The 20,791-nt window shown below is 39.4% G+C and overlaps 1 protein-coding gene across 1 annotated transcript; it reads left to right on the forward strand.

Moving 5' to 3' along the window:
* Nucleotides 1–5,325: 5,325 nt before the first annotated feature.
* On the forward strand, nt 5,326–20,741 carry LOC104964568 (collagen type IV alpha-3-binding protein-like; the record flags this gene model as incomplete). Its single annotated transcript, XM_010793393.1, has 12 exons — nt 5,326–5,938; nt 7,605–7,739; nt 14,772–14,888; nt 15,041–15,106; nt 17,708–17,815; nt 17,932–18,070; nt 19,063–19,146; nt 19,534–19,682; nt 19,980–20,072; nt 20,161–20,247; nt 20,355–20,447; nt 20,622–20,741. Coding segments are annotated over exons 1-12 (1,302 nt in total), but the record flags the coding sequence as incomplete, so codon positions are not given.
* Between the last annotated feature and the right edge of the window lie 50 nt (nt 20,742–20,791).

Genomic DNA, 20,791 nt, shown 5'->3' on the forward strand with positions numbered 1-20,791 from the left:
CACACCCACACGGACACACATCTTCCTCCCTCCCACTCCCTACTGCTTCACCCAGACAGGATACTCACTATGCAGAGACTTTAATATGTTCTTGAAAGGTTTTAATAAACAGAGATATTTATTACTGTGTTATGTTTGCATAAGAAGAGATTGGACTTTTGTTGCCTAGATTTGCAAAATATAATATCGTTTTCAGCATAACAATGATTGCCATACATTGATGCTGAACTACAGTCAGAAACCCATTTCAGAACGTACAAGATCAGCACTTTGCCATCTCAGATTTTGAGTGTTGTAATAATAATTAATAATAATAATAATAATAATAAATGTATTGTATTGATTATAATTACTATGGAATGCAGTCATTTACTGTATTTATATATTAAGACACATATATAGTTATGTACATTATACATGTACATTAGTTATTTAGTATGAAAACAAATTACTTTTGTATAATTGGAACTTCAATTTCATCTTCAAAGGTACAACGCTATATACTATTCTACACAACTCCTTTAACACATTTACACATTAAATAAGTAGAAACACCAAATTAGCATCTCATAGATCATTAAGGTATAGGCTACTGTACTAACGGCATGATTCATATTGTGCTGGGTGTTTTTCTTTATGCGATAACAAAACATTGGCTGGGTGTGATTCTATAGCCTCCCAGGACCTTTAAATTTACCGCAACAAGCATATTACTGCAAGTATGAAACATATAAATATTACCTGCTGTGTAAACATGCAGCTGTTATAGCAAAATACAGTTTTGTGTTTTTGCATTTCTTATTCAAAGTGTCAACAAGTTAAACAAATGTAAAAAGGAGATGGAAAGGAAAGAAATTATACTGAACCTCAACACAACACTGCCTCCTGTTGGTCACACTGGAAACAGAGGGGTTTTGTAGTTAGTGTACACCTGTAACTTGAGCTGATTCCATTAGAGTATGACGTTTCTCATGTAGTTACTCCCATTTCCTATTTGAAGTAGCAATAGCAGGCAGGCAGTGATGTCCATCGAATTCATTAGACAACTCTTTCAAACTGTCTATAAACCTATAAGCAAGTATTTTTTACACAAAACCAATACACTGAGGTTGCTGGTTCATACACATTTTCTTATCAAGGATTACTGGAGGTAAGGGTTCATATAATTGGAGTCTAGCACAAGTGAATTTACAAGGTTATTGAAAAGAAGAAACTATAGCAACACTGATTAATTTACTGCTGATCTGAGTTAATGAGAAGCTGTACCGTGACTTTTTAAAAATAAATTCATTAGGTCTCTTATTTGGTTGCTGAGTAGGGAAGTGGAGCAGCTTAAGGCAGACATTTCCCATCTGTTCTGAGACGAAATCAGAGAAAATAGAGTATACAGTAAGGCATGAGTCCACACCATGGTCCACACCAGTCCATGTGGCTGAAACTTTAAACACTTTGTCTCTCCATTCTCACCTTAAAGCGCTCAAAGATATACTTCATAAATACCTTTGGGCTTATTATTTTTGTATAAAGTGGCTGAAAGTATTCTTAAGACTTTTTTATTGCAGCAGCTTTATGATGATGCTGTATGTACTAGCATCAGCCAGCAGAGGGCGTTGCTCCTCTATCTTATAATTGTTTTGTATTTATTACGATATGAATACATGTATTTTTGCTATTGTCGCTAATATTATTTGTATGGACATTATTATATTTTATATTACGAGATATATAATATATACTTTAATAACTATTATTATTATTATTATTATTATTATTGTTATAACACAGACATGTATTGCAACTTAAGAAAAAAAAAGAGATGTTGTCCTTTTTTACTTTCAAGATATATGCTTAACGATTTTAATAAGTATATTGACTATTTCAGTGAACATATATAAAATGCATAAATTGTTCTGATTAACTGGGTGGCATTTTCTGCCGTTCAATTAAGCCACACTCGTGCACATGCTGCCTGCAAACAACTTTAGCACTTCCTCCTGGTTTCCTGGCAACTGTTTCCAAGTTGTCTAGTAAAGGATGTTTTGGTTTCAGGATTAGTGTCACAGCTGCCGCAGATTGATGAGATAAAGCCACTCTATCACACACACACACACACACACACACACACACACACACACACACACACAACTTTATTATTGTCTACACTACAGCATGCATTTAACAGCAGGGGCCACCAGCAGAGGGCTCACCAAGTTAAGAAGGCTGGTCCAACATTTCATGAGGGTTTCTTACACAAGATTTTTCCTGAGACGGTCCTCCTGCTCGGCAGTCACGTCCACATGCAGCTGGTGTAAAATAGCCTGTTACTCATACATATCTCTTGAAATACTCACCACTGTGAGACTTATATAAACTGTAAGTGCAACCAAACCACTCTAAATCAGTGGTTGTCATGTTATTAACATAGCAACAACTTTATCTAAGTTTACTCTGTTGTAATACTCATGTCCATGAGGAAGTGTTTGACATTAATGTGGAGTAAAAAATAATTAATCAAGCTGCTTCCTTCCACTCTGCCTTCTTGGAGATGCTGACCCTTATGGAATAATGCAGCTGGAAAGAGGATGTGATATAATCACATTACTGCTTGATCAGCCCTGCCTGAGTCATGATCCTTGGTTTCCGGCTTCTAAATGAATCACAGTTTACTATGTAACGGACCGTTTCTATGATACCATGATTGAATCACCTGTTTAAATCTGATCTAACAACCAGTTATTTCCACAGCCTTCCCCAGGGTGCACCACCATGTTGTTAGGTTGTTTTTAGATTAAATGTGCAGTAAAGGGGAGGCTGTGGGTGATTTTAGTATGAAGGATTAAGGCCTTGTCTTGTTTTCTTAACCATTTTTGCTTTAGTGTTCTCTCATATCTGATTTACAGAGACCACTAACACATTTATTGTGTTCATTTTATATCAAGTAAAGTTATGGTTAGTGAGTTCAGCATTTAAAAACAAGCCTCTCACTTCCTGCCACTCAGACTTTTCCTTGGAAGAGAAGAGTTGGACTGTGGAGCTAATGGAAGTTTTGTGGTTTCTTCAGTTGCAGGTCTTATGATTTCATGGAAGTGCATCACACTCACAAAACCCATGACATGTCTAAAAGCTCTCCTCTCCTCTCCTGGCCGGTTACTCACTGAAACACGGGTATTTGAATATCAGGAGACAGGGTGAGTGTGTTTGTGTTATGAGAAGTGTGTATGTGCTAAATCGTACAAGGATTATCACATGACTCTCAGATAAGTACAGGCCTACAGGCTTATGTCAAGGATGGAAAGAAGGTTGAGAGAGGGAAAAACTTTATGAATGAATTTCACTCATTATAAAAAATAGAGAAAAAATTGTTGAAGACAACCAGCACACGTTTGTACTGTTTGCAAGCAATCAAGCAACCATGTTCTGATTTATGAGTGCAGGCTGGTTAAAAGCCCATGATATTAGCAGCGATCAACAAACCCATGAAAACATGGATACGTAAATACATTATTCAATGGATAATATGTTTGACCTCACATTCATTTGCTAATGTTCCTGTGGAAAGACCTATAGATTTTTACACTAAGTGCTGATCCTGACTGCGGTCCTCGCTGGTTGGTAAAGTGAATCTGAAACTCTCAGGGGTTCTTCTTGGGCTCAGGTGGCCCTTATTATGAAAAGGAGGGGCTTAATTTCATCATGATTTAATTGACGGAAAATATTCCCCCCAGTCAAGGAAAAAGGTATGATTTGTTAACGACTGCAGTACAGTTACATTTTCTTTAGTGCAAAGGTGCATAAACTGTTTCTTCCCAGAATATACAGCTTTTAAAGGCGCTGAAAAAAAACATTTTCTCAATAAGCTGATTAGCCATATCTGAAGACAACACTTTCGGACAGTTTATTCAGTTATTTCACATAAGCGTTTTTTCGTATTTAGGTTTATTGTCTTTGCTTTCTTCACTGATTTGAAATCACTTGCAGGACCGAACTGTCCTTCCCTATGTTTAGTTCAGCACCTACAGTATAATCAATATGTGTTGCCAAATGAACAGTGTCAGTAAAACGTAATCACACCTCACTGACACTATCTTGGTGAAGCAGATTAGCTGACCTTTTGAGCGTTGAACACTTGATAACAATGAAGAGGGTGAAAGGGTTTAAGGCTAAGAAGATTATTTTTGAAAGGAGAAAATGTGTTGTGGTTTTTTTATTAACTTGATTATTGCTTATTTTTTGGATACACATTCAATCAATCTGGACTTATGGTACTTTCGAATACTATTGTGTAGATAGGCAGTAGGGCAGGCCATGGTACTGCATCATTTGTTTTATATATATAAAAAGTAACCAGTGACAATTATGTATTTGATTAAAAAAAATGCAATGTTTGCCTCTGTAGTGTAGTTAGTAAAAGTATAAAACAGCATACAAATATAATAACAATAACACTTGTGTAAAGTCCAAGTACCTCAAAATGATACTTAATCGAGTAACTGTACTGCATCTGTATTATAACTTCTTGTTTGTGTTGGTAGGAAATAAGTACTAAAGGTAACTTGAAACCACAATCAGAACAGGTTTATTGCCAAGTAGGTTAACACGAACAAGGAATTTGCTTTGGTGTGTATGGTGCATATATAAACACAGTAAGAACAATTACATTGTCAGAGAAAGACTAAAATAGCAATACAAAATAAACAACTTAAAAAACTAATACTACCCCAAAAAAGTATTTTCTAAAATAAAAATATTAAAAAAACTAAGTAGCTACAGTAAATATGACAATAATGAAAAATACAAATAAAACATGTACTGTATGGAATGTAAAGTGGAGAGCTGTGCAGATTTTAAAAGAGGTAGATTGAACAGAAACGTGCAAAGTATACAGAGGCATGTGCAGGGTTCACAATATTAAAATGATTAAAATATTTTGTCACATGATTTGCATTAATGTAATACATAATGTCTATGGAAGGGGTAAAAGTCAGTGTGGGTCCCAGGCCTTGTTGAGAATTAAACAAATATTTACACCAAATATAAATATATAAAGAACTAAGTACATTGAAATATGACAAACTTCAATTATACAATTTTATTGTGGAGTGCTGTGTATTTATATAGAGAGATAGAGATATATATTATTGAAAAGTGCAAAAATTGTTGAACACCAACATGAATCTGGAGCATCATTTACTCTGGTCTATTTTCCTGTGCTCCTCAGTCTATTTTCAGTAATGTAAACTGGAGGAGGGGGCGGGGCCTGCGTCCAGTTAAGGAGGGGTGTTTGGTGACGTCACCGGGGCAAGCGCCCCTGCGCACCACACAAGTTGGAACACGCGCTAGGGGCTAAACCACCGAGAAGAAGCTCGAGACGTCAGTTGAAACATGGCGCTGAACGGGAGAGCTGTCAACAGTCAACAGAGGGAAGAAGCACTAACAACAACCGCTGCTACTGCCGCACCGTCTATCTGAAAGTCAGATACGGATTACCTGCTTGACTGCTGAAGCTAGCCAGAGCACATTTATCTGCGTTTCATCCTTTTCTGACACTTAACTCGACGTTCAGCTACCGTTACAGACACTGCTTAGCTACCTGTTTAACCACAACATGAGTCGATCTGTGTAGCTTACCTTACCGTCGTTTATCTACTCGGTGGCTTCTACCTAGCTTCTTCTATTTGGGCTAACCTCATAGTCGGTGTATAATACCAAAACATGATTCGTTGAACTGTTGCCGCTTATTCAATCAGGTCCTGTCAGCTTAAACTCACCTGAGCATCATATATGCCAAGTTAGTATCGGTTTATACTAGCTGAATAGCATCGAGAAAATGTCAGACAACCAGAGCTGGAACTCCTCGGGTTCCGAGGAAGACGTGGAGCCCAGAGATGAGTCTGGACATCTGATTGGGATTGTCGATTTAAGCGGAGTCCTCAGTAAGGTGGGTCATGTTTTTTTGGTTTAGTAAGCTTCATCAGTGTCACTGCCAAGTCCTGAGGGCAGAGGTGGGAGAAGTACACAGATCTTGTACTTAAGTCAAAGTAGAAGTACCACAGTGTAGAAATACTCTGTTACAAGTAAAAGTCATGCAATCCATATGTTACTCAAGTAAAAGGTGCAGCTAATTTAACTTTGTATACTGCAAGGTATATTGTGAACGTTACTCCAGGTGTAACTTAAGTCTAATGTAAATGTTGATTTAATATTTCAAATCATTTAACAAAATCTGCAAAGTAACTAAAGCTACTAAATAAATGTAGTGGGGTAAAAGTACACAGTAGCAAAAACATTTACCTTCTCAAGTTAAGTAACTGTACCTCAAAATTGCACTTAAGTACAGTACATTTACTTACGAATACTTATTTACTTTACACAATTAAAGATAAGTAATTGTTTGTGGGCTAACCTGAATGTTGTTAGCTTGATCAGTGTCACTGCCAAGTCCTGAGGGCTTAACTGTCAGGGAGGTGTCTGAATATCAGGGTTAAATGAGGTGATAATGGGAATGCTTTACGACAAATCACAGAATGTCTATTTTGAGTGTTGTTGGGGTTATCCAGAATCCTTTTCTCCCTGTCAACATTTCCACATTGCTGTTCAGCAATATTACACCGGTAATCACAACTGAGGCAAAAGGAAAGCCCCCTTTTGTAATTGAACAGCGGGGTTTTTAATGCAGCAGCTAGCTACATTAACTCATAGATGCCTCTAAGATGGACTCACTTACTGTTGTAATGAGTGTAGGTAAAAGTTGATAGCTTATTCCAGGTTTGTACATGTAACATTTTATACCTGTTATATTAATTTGACAGCTGCTGTGCACCAGTTATATTCAAGTGAATGGTGATCACAGTAAGCTATAGCCATGTTTGCACAATGATGTCACCACTATAGATAATTAGGACAGCTTGTATTTTTCCCTAATGTACTTTGTGATCACATAAAGCCTGCTGAATATTTCAATGCTTTTTCTACTACTATCAACATGTGTACATGTTATGTGCACATGTTCAATGTAAATATTGCTTTGACAGCTATATTTTGCAAGGTACAGGAAAACTTTTGCTGGGTTTCTGGCACTCGTAAACACCGTCTGTTAACTCTGTAAAAACACAAACACTACCAGCTCTTGTTCATCAATCCTGTTTTTCTTGGCAGACGGTTAAGTCTCCTGCTAGACAAATCTTGGTAACCTATTTGGCCATATGTTTCTTCTCACTTGTGCGAGACCTTGTTTTGGCCAAAATGAACACAGTCTTGATGAGTTAAGCTGCTCGCAAGCTAATGTGGTATTAATGTCACTGTACTGGTTGGCTGAACAGATTGCATGCTGACCTGCTAACCAAGCATATTGGGAGATTAAGCAGATCTGCATCCAGTAAAGCTCACCTTTTTAATTATACCAAGCCCTGCACACATCGTACATCCTCAAATCCTACGAGTCATATCTCATAAATAGGTCTTCTGAGAAGTGCAATAACACAAAGTTATTTTTTAGATTTTTAACTGATATTTGTAATGTAATATATATGAACTAATGTATGTATATTTTAGCTAATGTTTGTATATATTTTTTAAGATATTGATTAAAGGGCTTTCTTTTCCAGTGGACAAATTACATCCATGGTTGGCAGGACCGTTGGGTGGTCCTGAAAAACAACACACTGAGCTACTACAAGTCCCAGGATGAGACTGAGTATGGCTGTCGGGGTTCCCTCTGCCTTAGCAAAGCTGTGATTACTGTAAGTACCCTTGAGTTTCTTTTTCACAAAACAGCACACTTCTTGTTAAAATCAATTTGACATAAGTTCCTCAAAGCAGCCTTTCGTTTGTGCAATACTGGCCCTTTCAATATGTCATACAAGAATTTACGCTTTCATTTTCAAGAGTTACATTTGGTAATAGAGAGAGGAACCATCACTCTCGCTATTAAGCCGCCAAACAGTCAAATCGTCTGTGGCACGCATCCTACTGAGGCAAGCATCCTCTGCTATTCAAGACCTGAGAGGATGCTCTGTGGATGTTTATTTAAATTGCACATTTGGTGACAAACTACCCTTGTGGGTCACCTCACCTACAGCCTCAGCTGATTTTCTGTGTACTGTGTTGCTCTAGTTTTAGCTCCCATGAAAAAAAAAAAGCCTTACAGCCAGGCGGTGTGGTGTTAAGGCAATCAGTAGCGTTGTTATGAAAACCACAGTGGAAATATTTCCACCACAACAAATGGTCTGCATTGTTGCTTTTGATTGGATAGTAGTAACTGACAGCTGACTCTAAAAAGGACAGCTTTCTCTGGAGTCACTTGACCTTATCCTTATAGTAGTTGTCTAGCTATAATAGCCTCCATATTACAGCGAGACAACTACTATACAGCTTATCGTCGTCATTGACTCAATTATTTTGTATTCAGGTTGACGACGCTTTGTAAAGCTTTTAATAATCAGGTCAGCAATTTGAGGAAATAGGATTTAATTATTAAAAATCAGCTCAAGAATAGTGTGCTGTGCCATTAGCTGATGAACTCACTCTATCTTGACTGTCTGTGCTTACACAAGCTTTTTTATCTGCATGAAAGTTGGCAGAGGCGTCACCTTTGTCTGTTTGTCTGCTCGGCAACTAACCTGCTGTATACAATTCAAAGAATTTCACCTTTTTCACACATTGCATGCTTTGTTCCAACTCATAAGAAAAACATGTTTTTCTTCTCATAGAGTAAACGTTTTAGTTGGGTGTTGCACAATACATTTTGTAAGACTTGATTGTTGAAGCAACTAAGAAGAAGCAGGATCAAAAACACAGTTTCAATACTTCTTTTTGGAAATGTCTCCAATCTAAAGATCAAACACCTTTCTGTTTCTCCTTCCATGGGTGTGCTACCCACCTCCCTCTTTTCTTTCTGAGCCTCTACAGGGTTTTTGGGAAGTTTGATATATGATGCATTAGATGTGATACAGATGTTAGGAATCCACCATATGTTTCTATTAAATTCATGAGGGAAGGACTCTGGCTCTTTCCTGGATCAATGTGCAGGCCTAAGGCTTGACTCGCTGTAGACGATTCTAATCAGATGAGGACCTTTACACTTGAGTTTCTCAAACGTCTTCTTCAACTGCAGGTGACAACGTATTTTTGCATTGAACTCCTGATTAGGTCCCAAGTTCTGCTCTGCCTATCAGGTGACTGTTGTAGTTTTGAAAAAACATGCTTCAGTGTGGGGTAATGCTTTATTGAGAACTTCATCATGAGACTGAGTATTGCTGTGTCACTGCAGGATAGACCAAGAAAGTGGAGCTGTGATAGATTTAGCTTCCAATATGTTGAAGCAGAGACTCCCATTTCTGTCAGACATGTAATATTATCCTGCCTAAGAGGCTAGGAAAGAGGCTGCCACACTATGCTCACAGGGAAAATAAATCTAAATGTGTCAACAGTTTATAACGCTGGATGTTCACATTGTCTCCATCATGTTTCAGTGGGAACCCAGGTCAGTCATTGACTTAACCCCGTCTGTGTCTCTCTATAACAGTTACAAGGGAAATTAATAAGTTACTGTTCCCAGGCAGCAGAAAGCAGGCTTTGCTATTAACTGTATTTGTTCAGCTTCATCCATTCCCAGCCTGTGTAAATATTAACCTCCATGTGATGCTACTGTTGTAATTTCTCATTCCGATGGAAATATGCCTCAAAACTCTGGGGAGTAAATATGAAAAAGCTATAGCTGGTGGTGGCCATGCACAGACAGTTATTGACTTTTTGAACAGAAAGTGTATTACTCTCTTTGACTGTTCTTTCCTGTAATTTCCCCTCATGGCACTCACAATAACACAGGGGTACAATATGTTCTACAAAGCTCCCAAAGAAGATTCACTTCTGATTATACTGTATGCTTTAGAGCTGCAACTTAATTCCATTTTCATCAATAAATCACTTTGCATAAAACAATAGGAAGAAAAATGTGTTAAATGCCTGTCAATATTTGGGGCGGTTCATATCTTCGGATCTGAACTGTCCATACTAATGCACTTGATTAAGATGTATTTATCACAAAAAATGAAGAAATTCTCAAGTTTGGTCAAAATATTTGCTGATAAACATTTTTGTCAACATTTTTGTCAACATTTTTGTCAATCGACTAATATATTGTGGGTTGATTAATACGCATCAGTATTAAGTTCAGAGGCAAGTCTGTGGTTTAAGTTGCACTATGAGTCATTTACTCATTCCAGTCAGGACACTAACGTTAAGAAACCCAGGTAGACCTGTAATAGAAGTTGGGACATCTTCATTGCAAAACAACCAGAGCAAGTGCTCGGAAGCATTTCTCAAAAGAGCAAATCGACAAGGTCCTTTATGTTGTCTAATGTCTATGACTGATCTAGTGCCGGAAATGTAATGTCAGGTTTCCATCATTCCCAGCTTAACTTGTTAGTAGGTTGGAAACACAATAGCTAAGCTACAGAACAGCTTATAATAAAATAAATGTAATCGTCCCATAATTTAAACTTTGGCCTCAAATTTCAACAAACTGGAAATATCTGTTTGACACATTATCAACTATGATGAAACTTGCAGAGCTGCTAGGTTGGGCTGCATTGTGCATTGTTTTTCATTGTGTCCACCATCTGTTCGTGCACGATATAGTAGGTAGGTCATATGCATCCTCTTTGTCTGTTGAAGCCACCTCCACGACTAGGGAACTTGATAACATTGAATTGAATGCCATTTCGTGTTACAACGATCATATCTGGTGTGTAACCTGCAAATCAACAATATCCTCAATCGAAACGTACGCTTACTCACTTTAAAAACAGTTGACACATTGTCTAATGTGAACCGTTCTCTACATTCATTGGCAAACCAGTAAAACCATCAAACTCTGTGTTGACAGTTGACTTCAACATGTACTATCTAGTCATGCTATTCCAGGTTGGTGCGTATGGGCTGTCTATTGGATCAAATGGGCCTCCACAAGACTGTTCTTATCGAAGGCTGCTTACCACCATTGGCATTTGTAGATCCATGGTTAAAAAGAACGCACTATCCTAGTTGTAATTCCACATTTAGCTTTAATTTGTTGCACGATTGTTTGGAGTTCTTCAAGGCCGTGTCACTGGATGCAATGATTTGTCATTTTCCTCTCCGTATCTGTCACAAAGAGATAGAAATAGACCTATGGTCAAGTTGATTAAATTGAGCGTTGGGACTGACATCAAGCTCGTGCTGTCTTTGGCCAGGAAATATACAATTTCCTCCTAGCATGTGACTTCCTCTTCATCGGGGGTCATGTCTAGGGTAAAAACCTAATACACATATGCACGACAGACCTTTCTCTCATCCTTGTTTATTTAGCCTTTCCTTTCCTCTTGCACTCTGAGCTCTTGGTGAGTCTGTGTTTCCTGCACTAGGCCAATGGGATCCTGTTTTAATGTCCGGCGTGAACATAAAGATGTTCCTGGCTCCAGGTCTGACGGATCAAGATACTATATTTGTCGTAATCTCCTCTGCAGAGAGAATAATTATGAGGTTTAAAATTGCACAAATAGAAATGAAATCCAGTTGGGTCTTTTAAAAACATTGTTAGGGTTCTCATTGCTTGCATTGTTTTCAATCCATCAGTTTTTTTGTGTATTAAATTCAAAAGGTTTTCTTCAGGAAGCTCCCATTCACTCACTTCTGGAGAGTGACTACAAACACGTACACCAGCTGGAGTTGAAAGGGAGAGCACACGGGCTTATTTATTTTTTAGGCAGAGTAATATGTTTGTATTTAGAGAAAATAGATAAACAATGTTACTCACTGTTTTGTTTCCTCATGATTTGGGCACTTATATTACTTGCTACCCTTTTTGATACAGAGGAAAACATTACATTGCATTTAGCTGATGCTTGTATCCAAAGCGACTTACAATAAGTGCATTCGACCAAGAAGATACAAACTTGAAGAAAACAGAATCATATAAGTACATCAGGTTTCATAGAGCCAAAACATTTCAAGTGCTACTCAACTAGCTTTAGATAAGCCAGCCCTTTATTACTATATAAGTGCTTTGTTAGTAATTGTATTGCTCAAAGTGGAGTCTAAAGAGATGAGTTTTCAGTCTGAAGAAGATGTTTAAGCTTTCTGCTGTCCTGATTTCAATGGGGAGCTCATTCCACCATTTTGGAGCCAGGATAGCAAACCCACGTGTTTTTCCTGAAAACACTGAATATGTTTCTTGGTAGATCATTTCATAAGATGTTTGTTCTCCTTCCAGTCTTGTTACCCCCTACCATGCTCCTTTATGAGATCATGTTGATGTTGAAAGCGATCCAAAACAAACAAGACACAATAATACGAGTAGAGTCCTAGGAATAAAAGGCTTGTGGGCAAGACCTTTGTGTGATCAACATATTGTCTCCTCAGCATCACATGGATGCTGCGCCTAAACAGTGTTGCTGAAAAAATAAATGTATTTTTGTCCATAGTCTACATTTTGTACCAAATAGTTTAAAAAAAATCATTGTCAAGTAACATTGTGGCACAAAGCCTTCATGGAACAATAAAGAATTACTTTCCCATTCAAAATATTGATTTGCTGCAAGCGCATCTAAAACATCCTTCCATCTATTTCTTTATACCTGCTTGTCGGCCCGTTGGAAAGTAATTCAGCAGAAATGATCCATCATTCTTATTGACCTAGATTTACATCACAATTTGATTATGTGGTTCAACGCAAGGATTCACTAGACACTCCATACAGTTCATTTATTCTCTTTTGCTCTTTCACACCAGGCCCGGGCTGATATCAGCATGTCATCTTGTGATGTGCAAGGCTGCGAACATGTCATTACTATGATGGATTATTGTTGACTGTAGCCTTGGATACCAGTAACCTTCTTCGACCCAGTGCAGTGCAGGCTTTCATTTCTCAAACAGGCCTTCCAGTCAGTATACCCATGACCCTGCCGTCCGGAGGTGATCATGAGGAACACATTTTCCCTCTTTCCTAGCAACCAAATGACACGACAAACCCATTGACCAACTCAACATTTGCACATTGTGTGCAGTAACACTCCAGCACTCTTTCATCTCGCATGATATTAGTGTAGTACAGCCATTGCAGCAAGGGACATTTTATTATATTCTTTTTGTAGAATATTGTATTCAAACTTTGTACAATTGTATTAGAACAATCAGCCAAAAGCCCTTTGGTCTTCCTCATACAAATGCAGGGTGTATGATGCATCACATTGTTTCCTTACTTGCTTGTGCTTCCTCTTCTTCTCTGCCTCTGCTCCTGGTGTTGACTGTATGCAAATGCCGCTTTCAAATGAGCATCTGGTTTGGCAAGGTTTCAGCATTCGGCCTCATATCGTGCATTATTGACACAGAGCATCTGGTCTTGTCCTCAGTGGCGTCCAGGTGTCGTGCAACAGAGCCAAGTCCCGCTCCTCCACTGAAACCTCTTTAAAGACACCATAGTGGGACATGTATTACTCTGCCAACTCCCAGGAGTAATACTATCTTCCGTGATGTTGTGGGCTCGGGGTGTCTCTGGGTAATATTAGATTGCAAGCTTGCTTTTGGTTAATGATCAAATGTTGTTTTTGCTTGTCTCAGGGGAAATAATGTGTAGGTTGTTTTTATCTTATAGATCTTAAAAAGGGATGGTACACAGGATTAATCAATACAGTATTATTTTTCAATATTGAACCCAAAGAAATCAATTAAACAAACCAGTCAACTTCAATCACTAATTATGTTTCACTTAAGATGCCCTTTGGTGAAATGAGTGCTTCTTGCAACATTGCAGACTTATGGTGCGGTTACTACAGATACACTATGAAAGGAAACCCAGATGTGTTTACTGCATTGTGGCCACCGTAGGAATGTAGAGGTCTCTTCTCTTAAGTGATTTCTCTTTTTGCTTACAGTTCAGCCGCAGTATCTGGCATTCCTGCTCATTCAGTGTTTTCCATGTCTTTGTGCTTCTCGAGCTGTGTCCTCAGCTACTCTGAGCCAGACCCTCAGTCCTATATCAGCCAGCTATGCTTTGCCTGTGCTTAGACCTTCAGAAGGATTTAGCATTGGGACTCACTGTTGTCCTTAATGCATTAGGTAAACACCTTTTGCTGTCCCCACCGCTCCCTCCATCCCTGCACTCTCACACACACACAAACCAACACACACATAAAGTCCTTGGTTAATGGCCATGCCAGCGCTGCAGTTTCACAGCGCTGACGGTACACTGGAGGGATATTAGGAGTATGCTCCATCTTGCTTGTTGCCTTAAAAGGCCAGTTATCTGCCACTTGTCCTCCTATGGGACAGTGTCTGGAAGTAAAGGCTGTTGTGCCTCTGCTGCACTCTTATAGTACGTTCTATTCTGTCCTTTATCTCTGTATAGATGTATAGATCAGCCTACATTGACTACATTTGACTTCCATCACTGTGACAATGGATTGCCATGTTTCCTGTTTTTGCTGAACAGGAGAGAGATAAGCAGTTTGCTATTTCAGTGTCATTTTAAATAACACTTTAAACGGATGGCCAACTCTCACGAGTGCCTCCCTCTGCTCTTCCTGAGCAGGAAAGAGATTTGCGTTTCCCCTTGCTGAAAGAACGTGAACTAAAGCAAAACGAAAAAAACTAGTTTGCAGGCCCTATTTCTTAGAATTCTCCAGCATCGTCAAACTTTCAGACGTCGAGAATACTGATAGTAAAAGGATTAACAGCGGCATATTTTCAATGTAAACTGACTCATCTTTTTGCCCCCTGTCCTTCTTCTGTTTTAGCCTCATGAGTTTGACGAGTGCCGGCTGGACATCACTGTAAACGACAGTGTGTGGTACCTCAGAGCAGCAGACCCGGAGCACAGACACCAGTGGATCGACTCCGTTGAGCTGCACAGGGTAAGTCATGCACATTAACACAGCAGAAAACAAACTGCTGGTTTCAAAATAATCCAAATCTTTGTCACATTTTCTCACAAAGTATCAAAATACAAGGTTTGTATTTGTGGATGCGAGTGCTCATTGTATGCGTGTGTGTGTATTTCTATTAGAGTATCAAAGAAGGGAGGAGAGAGAAGGGAGGAATCCAGGGAACAATATTCATCTCTCCACCGCTGGTGCGTTTGTTGGCAAGTCTGCAGGACTTACTGAGTGCTTCACTCATCTTTAACACAGTTTAGTTACAACTGTGTTTCTCCTTTCTCTTCCATCTAAGATCTTTCCAAAAGCATAAAGGCTGTGTGAACTGTTATATGGTGGATGGTTCTCTATTAGTGCATGACTCTTGTTAAGGCTTTTATCAGAGGGCACCCTTGGCTGAAATGTATCTTAACCCTGGACTAACAGTAAACTCAGGGTCGAGATAATCCCTTTTCAAACAGACCTTTTACACGGGTTACTTTGAAAGGGTGTCAAGACTTTCTGAGAAAGCTGTTTGAATACTGTCAACAGATAACTCTGTTTTAATGATTTTCTGGGGACATTCCTGTGAAAGTTGTGAAAACAGTAATGCTTTTCTAACTGTTTGTATCAGTACAATGTGAATGTACCCAGGGCTGAATCACAACCTGTCAGAGCTGTGAAAAACCTTGAAGTGCAGGGTGTAGCACCGATTGTATTCAGTTAGTGTGAAGGACAAAGGAAGCGGGTTGCAACCCCTACTGTTGACTGCCGAGTGAAAAACAATAGATGCAACGACAAAAAGGCCTACAAAATGTTTATATACAAACAGCAACCAACCATCAAATATGTCAATTCTGTCTTGCGTTGATGTTGAAAACAACCCCATGTGTCATCTGGTAGTTGATGATGTATGTTGTTAGGCTGAGAGGGAAATGGTTTCACAACATTAACAAAACTTATTTTAAACTGAAAAGAGCTGTGGGTCTGTCTGACTGGGAAGAGGAGTGGGCAGTGACCACACCTTCAGCCTGCCAAAACACACGCGTGCTCATTCCCGGTCTCAGTTTGGGAAATCCCCCTCTTCCCCCCACACTCACTCATCCCAGCACAGGGGAGCCGCTGTGACTCATATAGGCACTCACACCATCCCACCCACAATGAGTCACCACCAAAACCTCTTCTTCTTAGAGGGCCCTGCCTCTTCTTTCGAAACCAACACTACTCCAGCGTCTCCAAGGAGACACAACACACCACAGTTACTACTCTCACAGTTGGAGACAGTGAAACATCTTACAACACTTGTTTCTAGGATACTATCTCTAGTAAAGAAAACGATGCTTGTTGTATTTGAACTGTGCAGTGACAGCCATGTGACAGAAATGTGGGGCCATATTTGATGGTTATTATGTGGGCTTTGTATCACTTCAAATGAGCTTTGTGTCTTGGATAAGTGTGTTTCTACTCAGGGGAGCTCTTTTATCAGCTCCAGACTTTATATCTTGTTTTATCCAAAGTCAGTAGGGTGAGTGCACTTGGGATTTAATCACCTGACACCTAAACACACACAAACACTCACTCAGATACTGTTTGCCTCATTGCATGCATCTTTAAGGCATGTGTGTGAATATTTCTACTCTGCCATATAACAATGTTTATTTATTTATATTTATTATTTCCACCAGCCAACTGGCTTGTATTTTTAAATGTTCCCAGCTACTCAATAGATTCCCCTTGTTTTACTGTCTGTTGAGTAATGCAAATCGACCAGTCCATGCATATTTTAACAGCATTTGACTGGTAAATGTTGGTTATTTTGTTGCCTACATACTGTTGAAAATGCTGACGGGAGCAGTGGATAAATGTTTACTTGAATCCAGTTTTATTTATTTTTATAAATCTAATAGTATAGCTGTAACAAAACCTCAGTCTTCTTTTTTTTCTTTTTCTCAACCAGATTAAGCAGCCCTCATGCAAACAGTTAGATAGTGCAATCTGTGCTGATGAAGTCAGTGGGGCAGCAGAATGTGGTTAAAGGGCAAGCAGTGCTGTCTGAAATCTATGTGAACACAGGCAGAGTTAATTCCTGCCGTTGACCGACAGTAACCCCAGGCTCTCACAAATGCTAGTCACGTGCATTGACATGTCCTGCCCCCTGGTGGTTGAAATTGAAATGATGTCTTCAAGGGAAAGGCATCTCTGCTCCTCCTCTCCCCCGCTCCCTCTCTGTGCTGCTGCACCTTTCCTCTCTGCTGCCACCAGCCATCTATTTTGAGGCCGGGCTGTTATATAAGGGAGGGGAAGCGGGCAGGTTTACAGGAAGCCTGTTGGATATTTCAGTTGCGTTGCCATGGTCACTGAATCCGTGTCATGTTGCGCTGCTGCTGAGCTCAATGAATACTGTCAAAATGTTTGCTTACAACATTTAGGGATTTCTGCCAAGCTGTTTGTGCAGTTTCTAATATGATTTTCAAACTTGTGTTCATATTGGGATGAAATGCCAGTCAATTACAAAAATAATCATGATTTGAAACTTCAAAAGAGGAGAAGATACTTTATAAAGTTTAGATTAATCCTTGATGGGTTTAAATGACTATACTAGATGGAACATGACAATTATCAGAGCAACAGCTAGAGCCGAGATTAGGGGAAGGATTAGTTGTAGTTGACCTTTTTGTTTTGTGTCACATGGTTTGCTTAATAAGTCACAGCTGAGTTGCAGCAGTGAAATAAATCATTATAAGTAATTTTATAAAATAAGGCTACTTTGTGACGACATTGCTAACGTGTCCCCACGTCTGTTTCTGCTTTCTTCACAGGCTGATTCTGGGTATGGCTCTGAGTCCAGTCTGCGGAGACATGGCTCCATGCTGTCGCTCACATCGGCCACCAGCGGCTTCTCCGCCACCTCCACATCCTCCTTCAAGGTGAGATTACTGCTCAATGTTTACTCTGGCTGAGGTCTTTGGCATGGAATGGTTTGATTGTGGTCCATGGAAATATAAACCAAATACCTAACCGCCGTTTCTTTATTTGCCTCAAGAAGGGTCACAGCCTGAAGGAGAAGCTGGCGGAGATGGAGACATTCAGAGACATCTTGTGCAGACAGGTGGACACGCTTCAGAAATACTTTGATGGCTGTTCAGACGCCGTGTCCAAGGACGAGCTGCAGAGGGATAAAAGTAAGACCACTACTTTTAACAGATGATTCATATATATATTATATATATTCAAATGTTGTGATTTGATACAAGAAGAGAAGATTATGCAATTGTTTTTCTTTAGGAGTAGTAATGATTAAAAATAATTCTCTATTTTGGACATTTCAAGCAAATACGGTAAATATGTATTTATTATTATAGTTTTTCAAACGTGAGGATTTGATGCTTTTTCTGTCTTTTATATATATACAAAAAAAATGATTTGAAGACTGCACAAAATATATTGTCATCTTTGTTATAGACATAACAATAAATTGACATAGAGAAAGTAATCAATAGTTATTATATAATCAAAATGATTGTAAGCTAAAGCGTTGTTTATTTCCTGACAGAAATGTTGCATTGCTTAATCAGCCATGTGTGGAAATAATGGAATGGTTAAGTGTGCAGCACAAGAGTATTTACAAATTCAGGGTACCCGGGTAACTGATCACAAAACGTGGTTCTAACAAGACGATGGTGTTTTTTAAGTGACTCTCTGCCTTAAATATTCCATGTATATATTATGGATATAAATGCAGTTTAGAAGAAACTTGGACTGACTTGTTTGGAGTGTGTCTGAGTTTTGTGACTCAGTCAGCAGTTATTCTCCAAACCCCCTCACCCCGGGTTGGCAGGCTGAACATTTGCTCACGGCAGCCTGCACTGGGCGCCTGTGGATGAGCACAGAGAATGAAGCCCTGCTTTTGTTCCCCTCACCTCCCTCTCTCACCCCCTCTCTCCCTCTCCATTCTGAAGATGAAAACAGACCATTGTCATGTTGTCCGGTGAGGCAGAGCTCGGTCAGTCTGACGGAGCTCTGTGCTGCAGCTGAAGTTGTGAATGAGCGTCAAGGCGCTCCCATGCGCTGGTTTGCTTTCATTAGCCTCCTACCAGAATAGGCTTGGGTATCGCTACCTATTTGGTTTATGTTTGCCTTCCCTATCTCAATCTTTATTTGTCTGTTTTTCCAGTCGTGGAGGATGATGAAGATGACTTCCCCAACACCAGGACAGATGGAGAGTTTCTGCACAATAACAACGGCAGCAAAGAAAAGCGTGAGTAATGCAGAATTCTATAAGTAATTTTCTATAACGTTAAATATTCATGACTCAGGTTTAACGTTTGGAAAAGAGCATTATCTATTATTTATTGAGACAGCAAAGACACAAAAACACAATACAAAAAATGCTCAATTAAACTAACCACAACTGCTTTGAAATATATGTTCTAGTAAGAAGAAGTTGACAAAATATGTAGTAGCACCTTTTAAAACTGTTGCGTTCCTGCAAGTTATAATATAATAATATATCTTTTTGAAATGTGATGGCAACTAACGTAAAAATAATGTAAAATATGACGTTGGGATGTGACCCTGCACTGTACAGATTTGGTGTTTGTCTGAAGTAGCATTTGTTTTATTCCCACGATCCTCCTTTGTGCAGTGTTCCAGGCCTTGAGTCCTAAGGGCATAGACTTTAAGGGTGAGGCCATCACATTCAAAGCCACCACAGCTGGGATCCTGGCCACTCTGTCCCACTGCATCGACCTCATGGTGAAGAGAGAGGACAGCTGGCAGAAGAGACTGGATAAGGTGTGTAGCATTTGGATCTCGGCTTTGTATCGTCTATTTTTCTTTTTCTTTTAAAGCCTGTATTTCCTACATATATATTTGTCAGACCATAATAATCTTTTTGTGTGTTTACTTTGTATCTGGCATCATGGGTTGTCACATTGGCCAAAACCTAAACGGGGACATTAAGCATCGAGATGAATATTTTTGAAGAAGAGAAAACTGGCAGTATTGAAATGTTTCTTAACTTCTGTTCACTGGTCACTTTATGATTTCATACTGTGTTCCATTAATGACTCTGTATGTCTGTGTGTGTAGGAGATGGAGAAGCGCAGAAGAATAGAGGAGGGCTACAAATCAGCTCTGAACGAGTTGAAGATAAAGTCTCACTTTGGAGGTCCAGATTATGAGGTAGAGTTTCTGTTATCATGCAGTGACAAGAGTCTGGGCTGGGTGAGAACTTTGTAAGTAACACTTTCTCTCACATTTGATTTGTCAGGAGGGTCCTAACAGCCTCATCAATGAGGATGAGTTCTTCGATGCAGTGGAAGCTGCTCTCGACAGACAGGACAAAATAGAGGAACAGGTACGCTAAGGATCAGATGCAGTATATAATAAAAGAATGATCACTGCTACGGTTTGCTTTTTTTCTTGCTTAAATTGTTGATTTAAAATATGCTTGTTTGTGTTCAGTCTCACACTGAGAAGACGAGGATGCAGAGGTCCAGCCCCGTCCCCCCCGGAGACGTCTACTCCACCATCGGCACACACAGATTCGCTAACAAGGTAATCAGATACTTCACCAGCTAAAACTGTACACATCACTTCACTTTCATTTCTGCCATTTCCTTTTATTGTCATCACACACCGCTTTCATTTTAAATCACATCCTTTTTTTCCTCTCTTCCACTTCCTCATTTATTTGATCTATCATCCTCTTGGCTCTTATCCTCCCTGTAGACTCATAGTCAGTCCACCCCCGCTCTCATAGTCAGCGTCCCTCACGAGGTCCACAGATTCAGCGCAGAGGTAACTGTCCAGAGGCCTGTACTACGAAGCTGGTTCAACCTAACCTGGATATGTTTGAGTTAGCCGGTTGGCCTAATCCAAAACATACGCGCTCTCGCTAA

The sequence above is a fragment of the Notothenia coriiceps genome, unplaced genomic scaffold (genome assembly GCF_000735185.1).
Source record: "Notothenia coriiceps isolate Sejong01 unplaced genomic scaffold, NC01 NC01_scaffold00037244, whole genome shotgun sequence".
Lineage (NCBI taxonomy): Eukaryota > Metazoa > Chordata > Actinopteri > Perciformes > Nototheniidae > Notothenia > Notothenia coriiceps.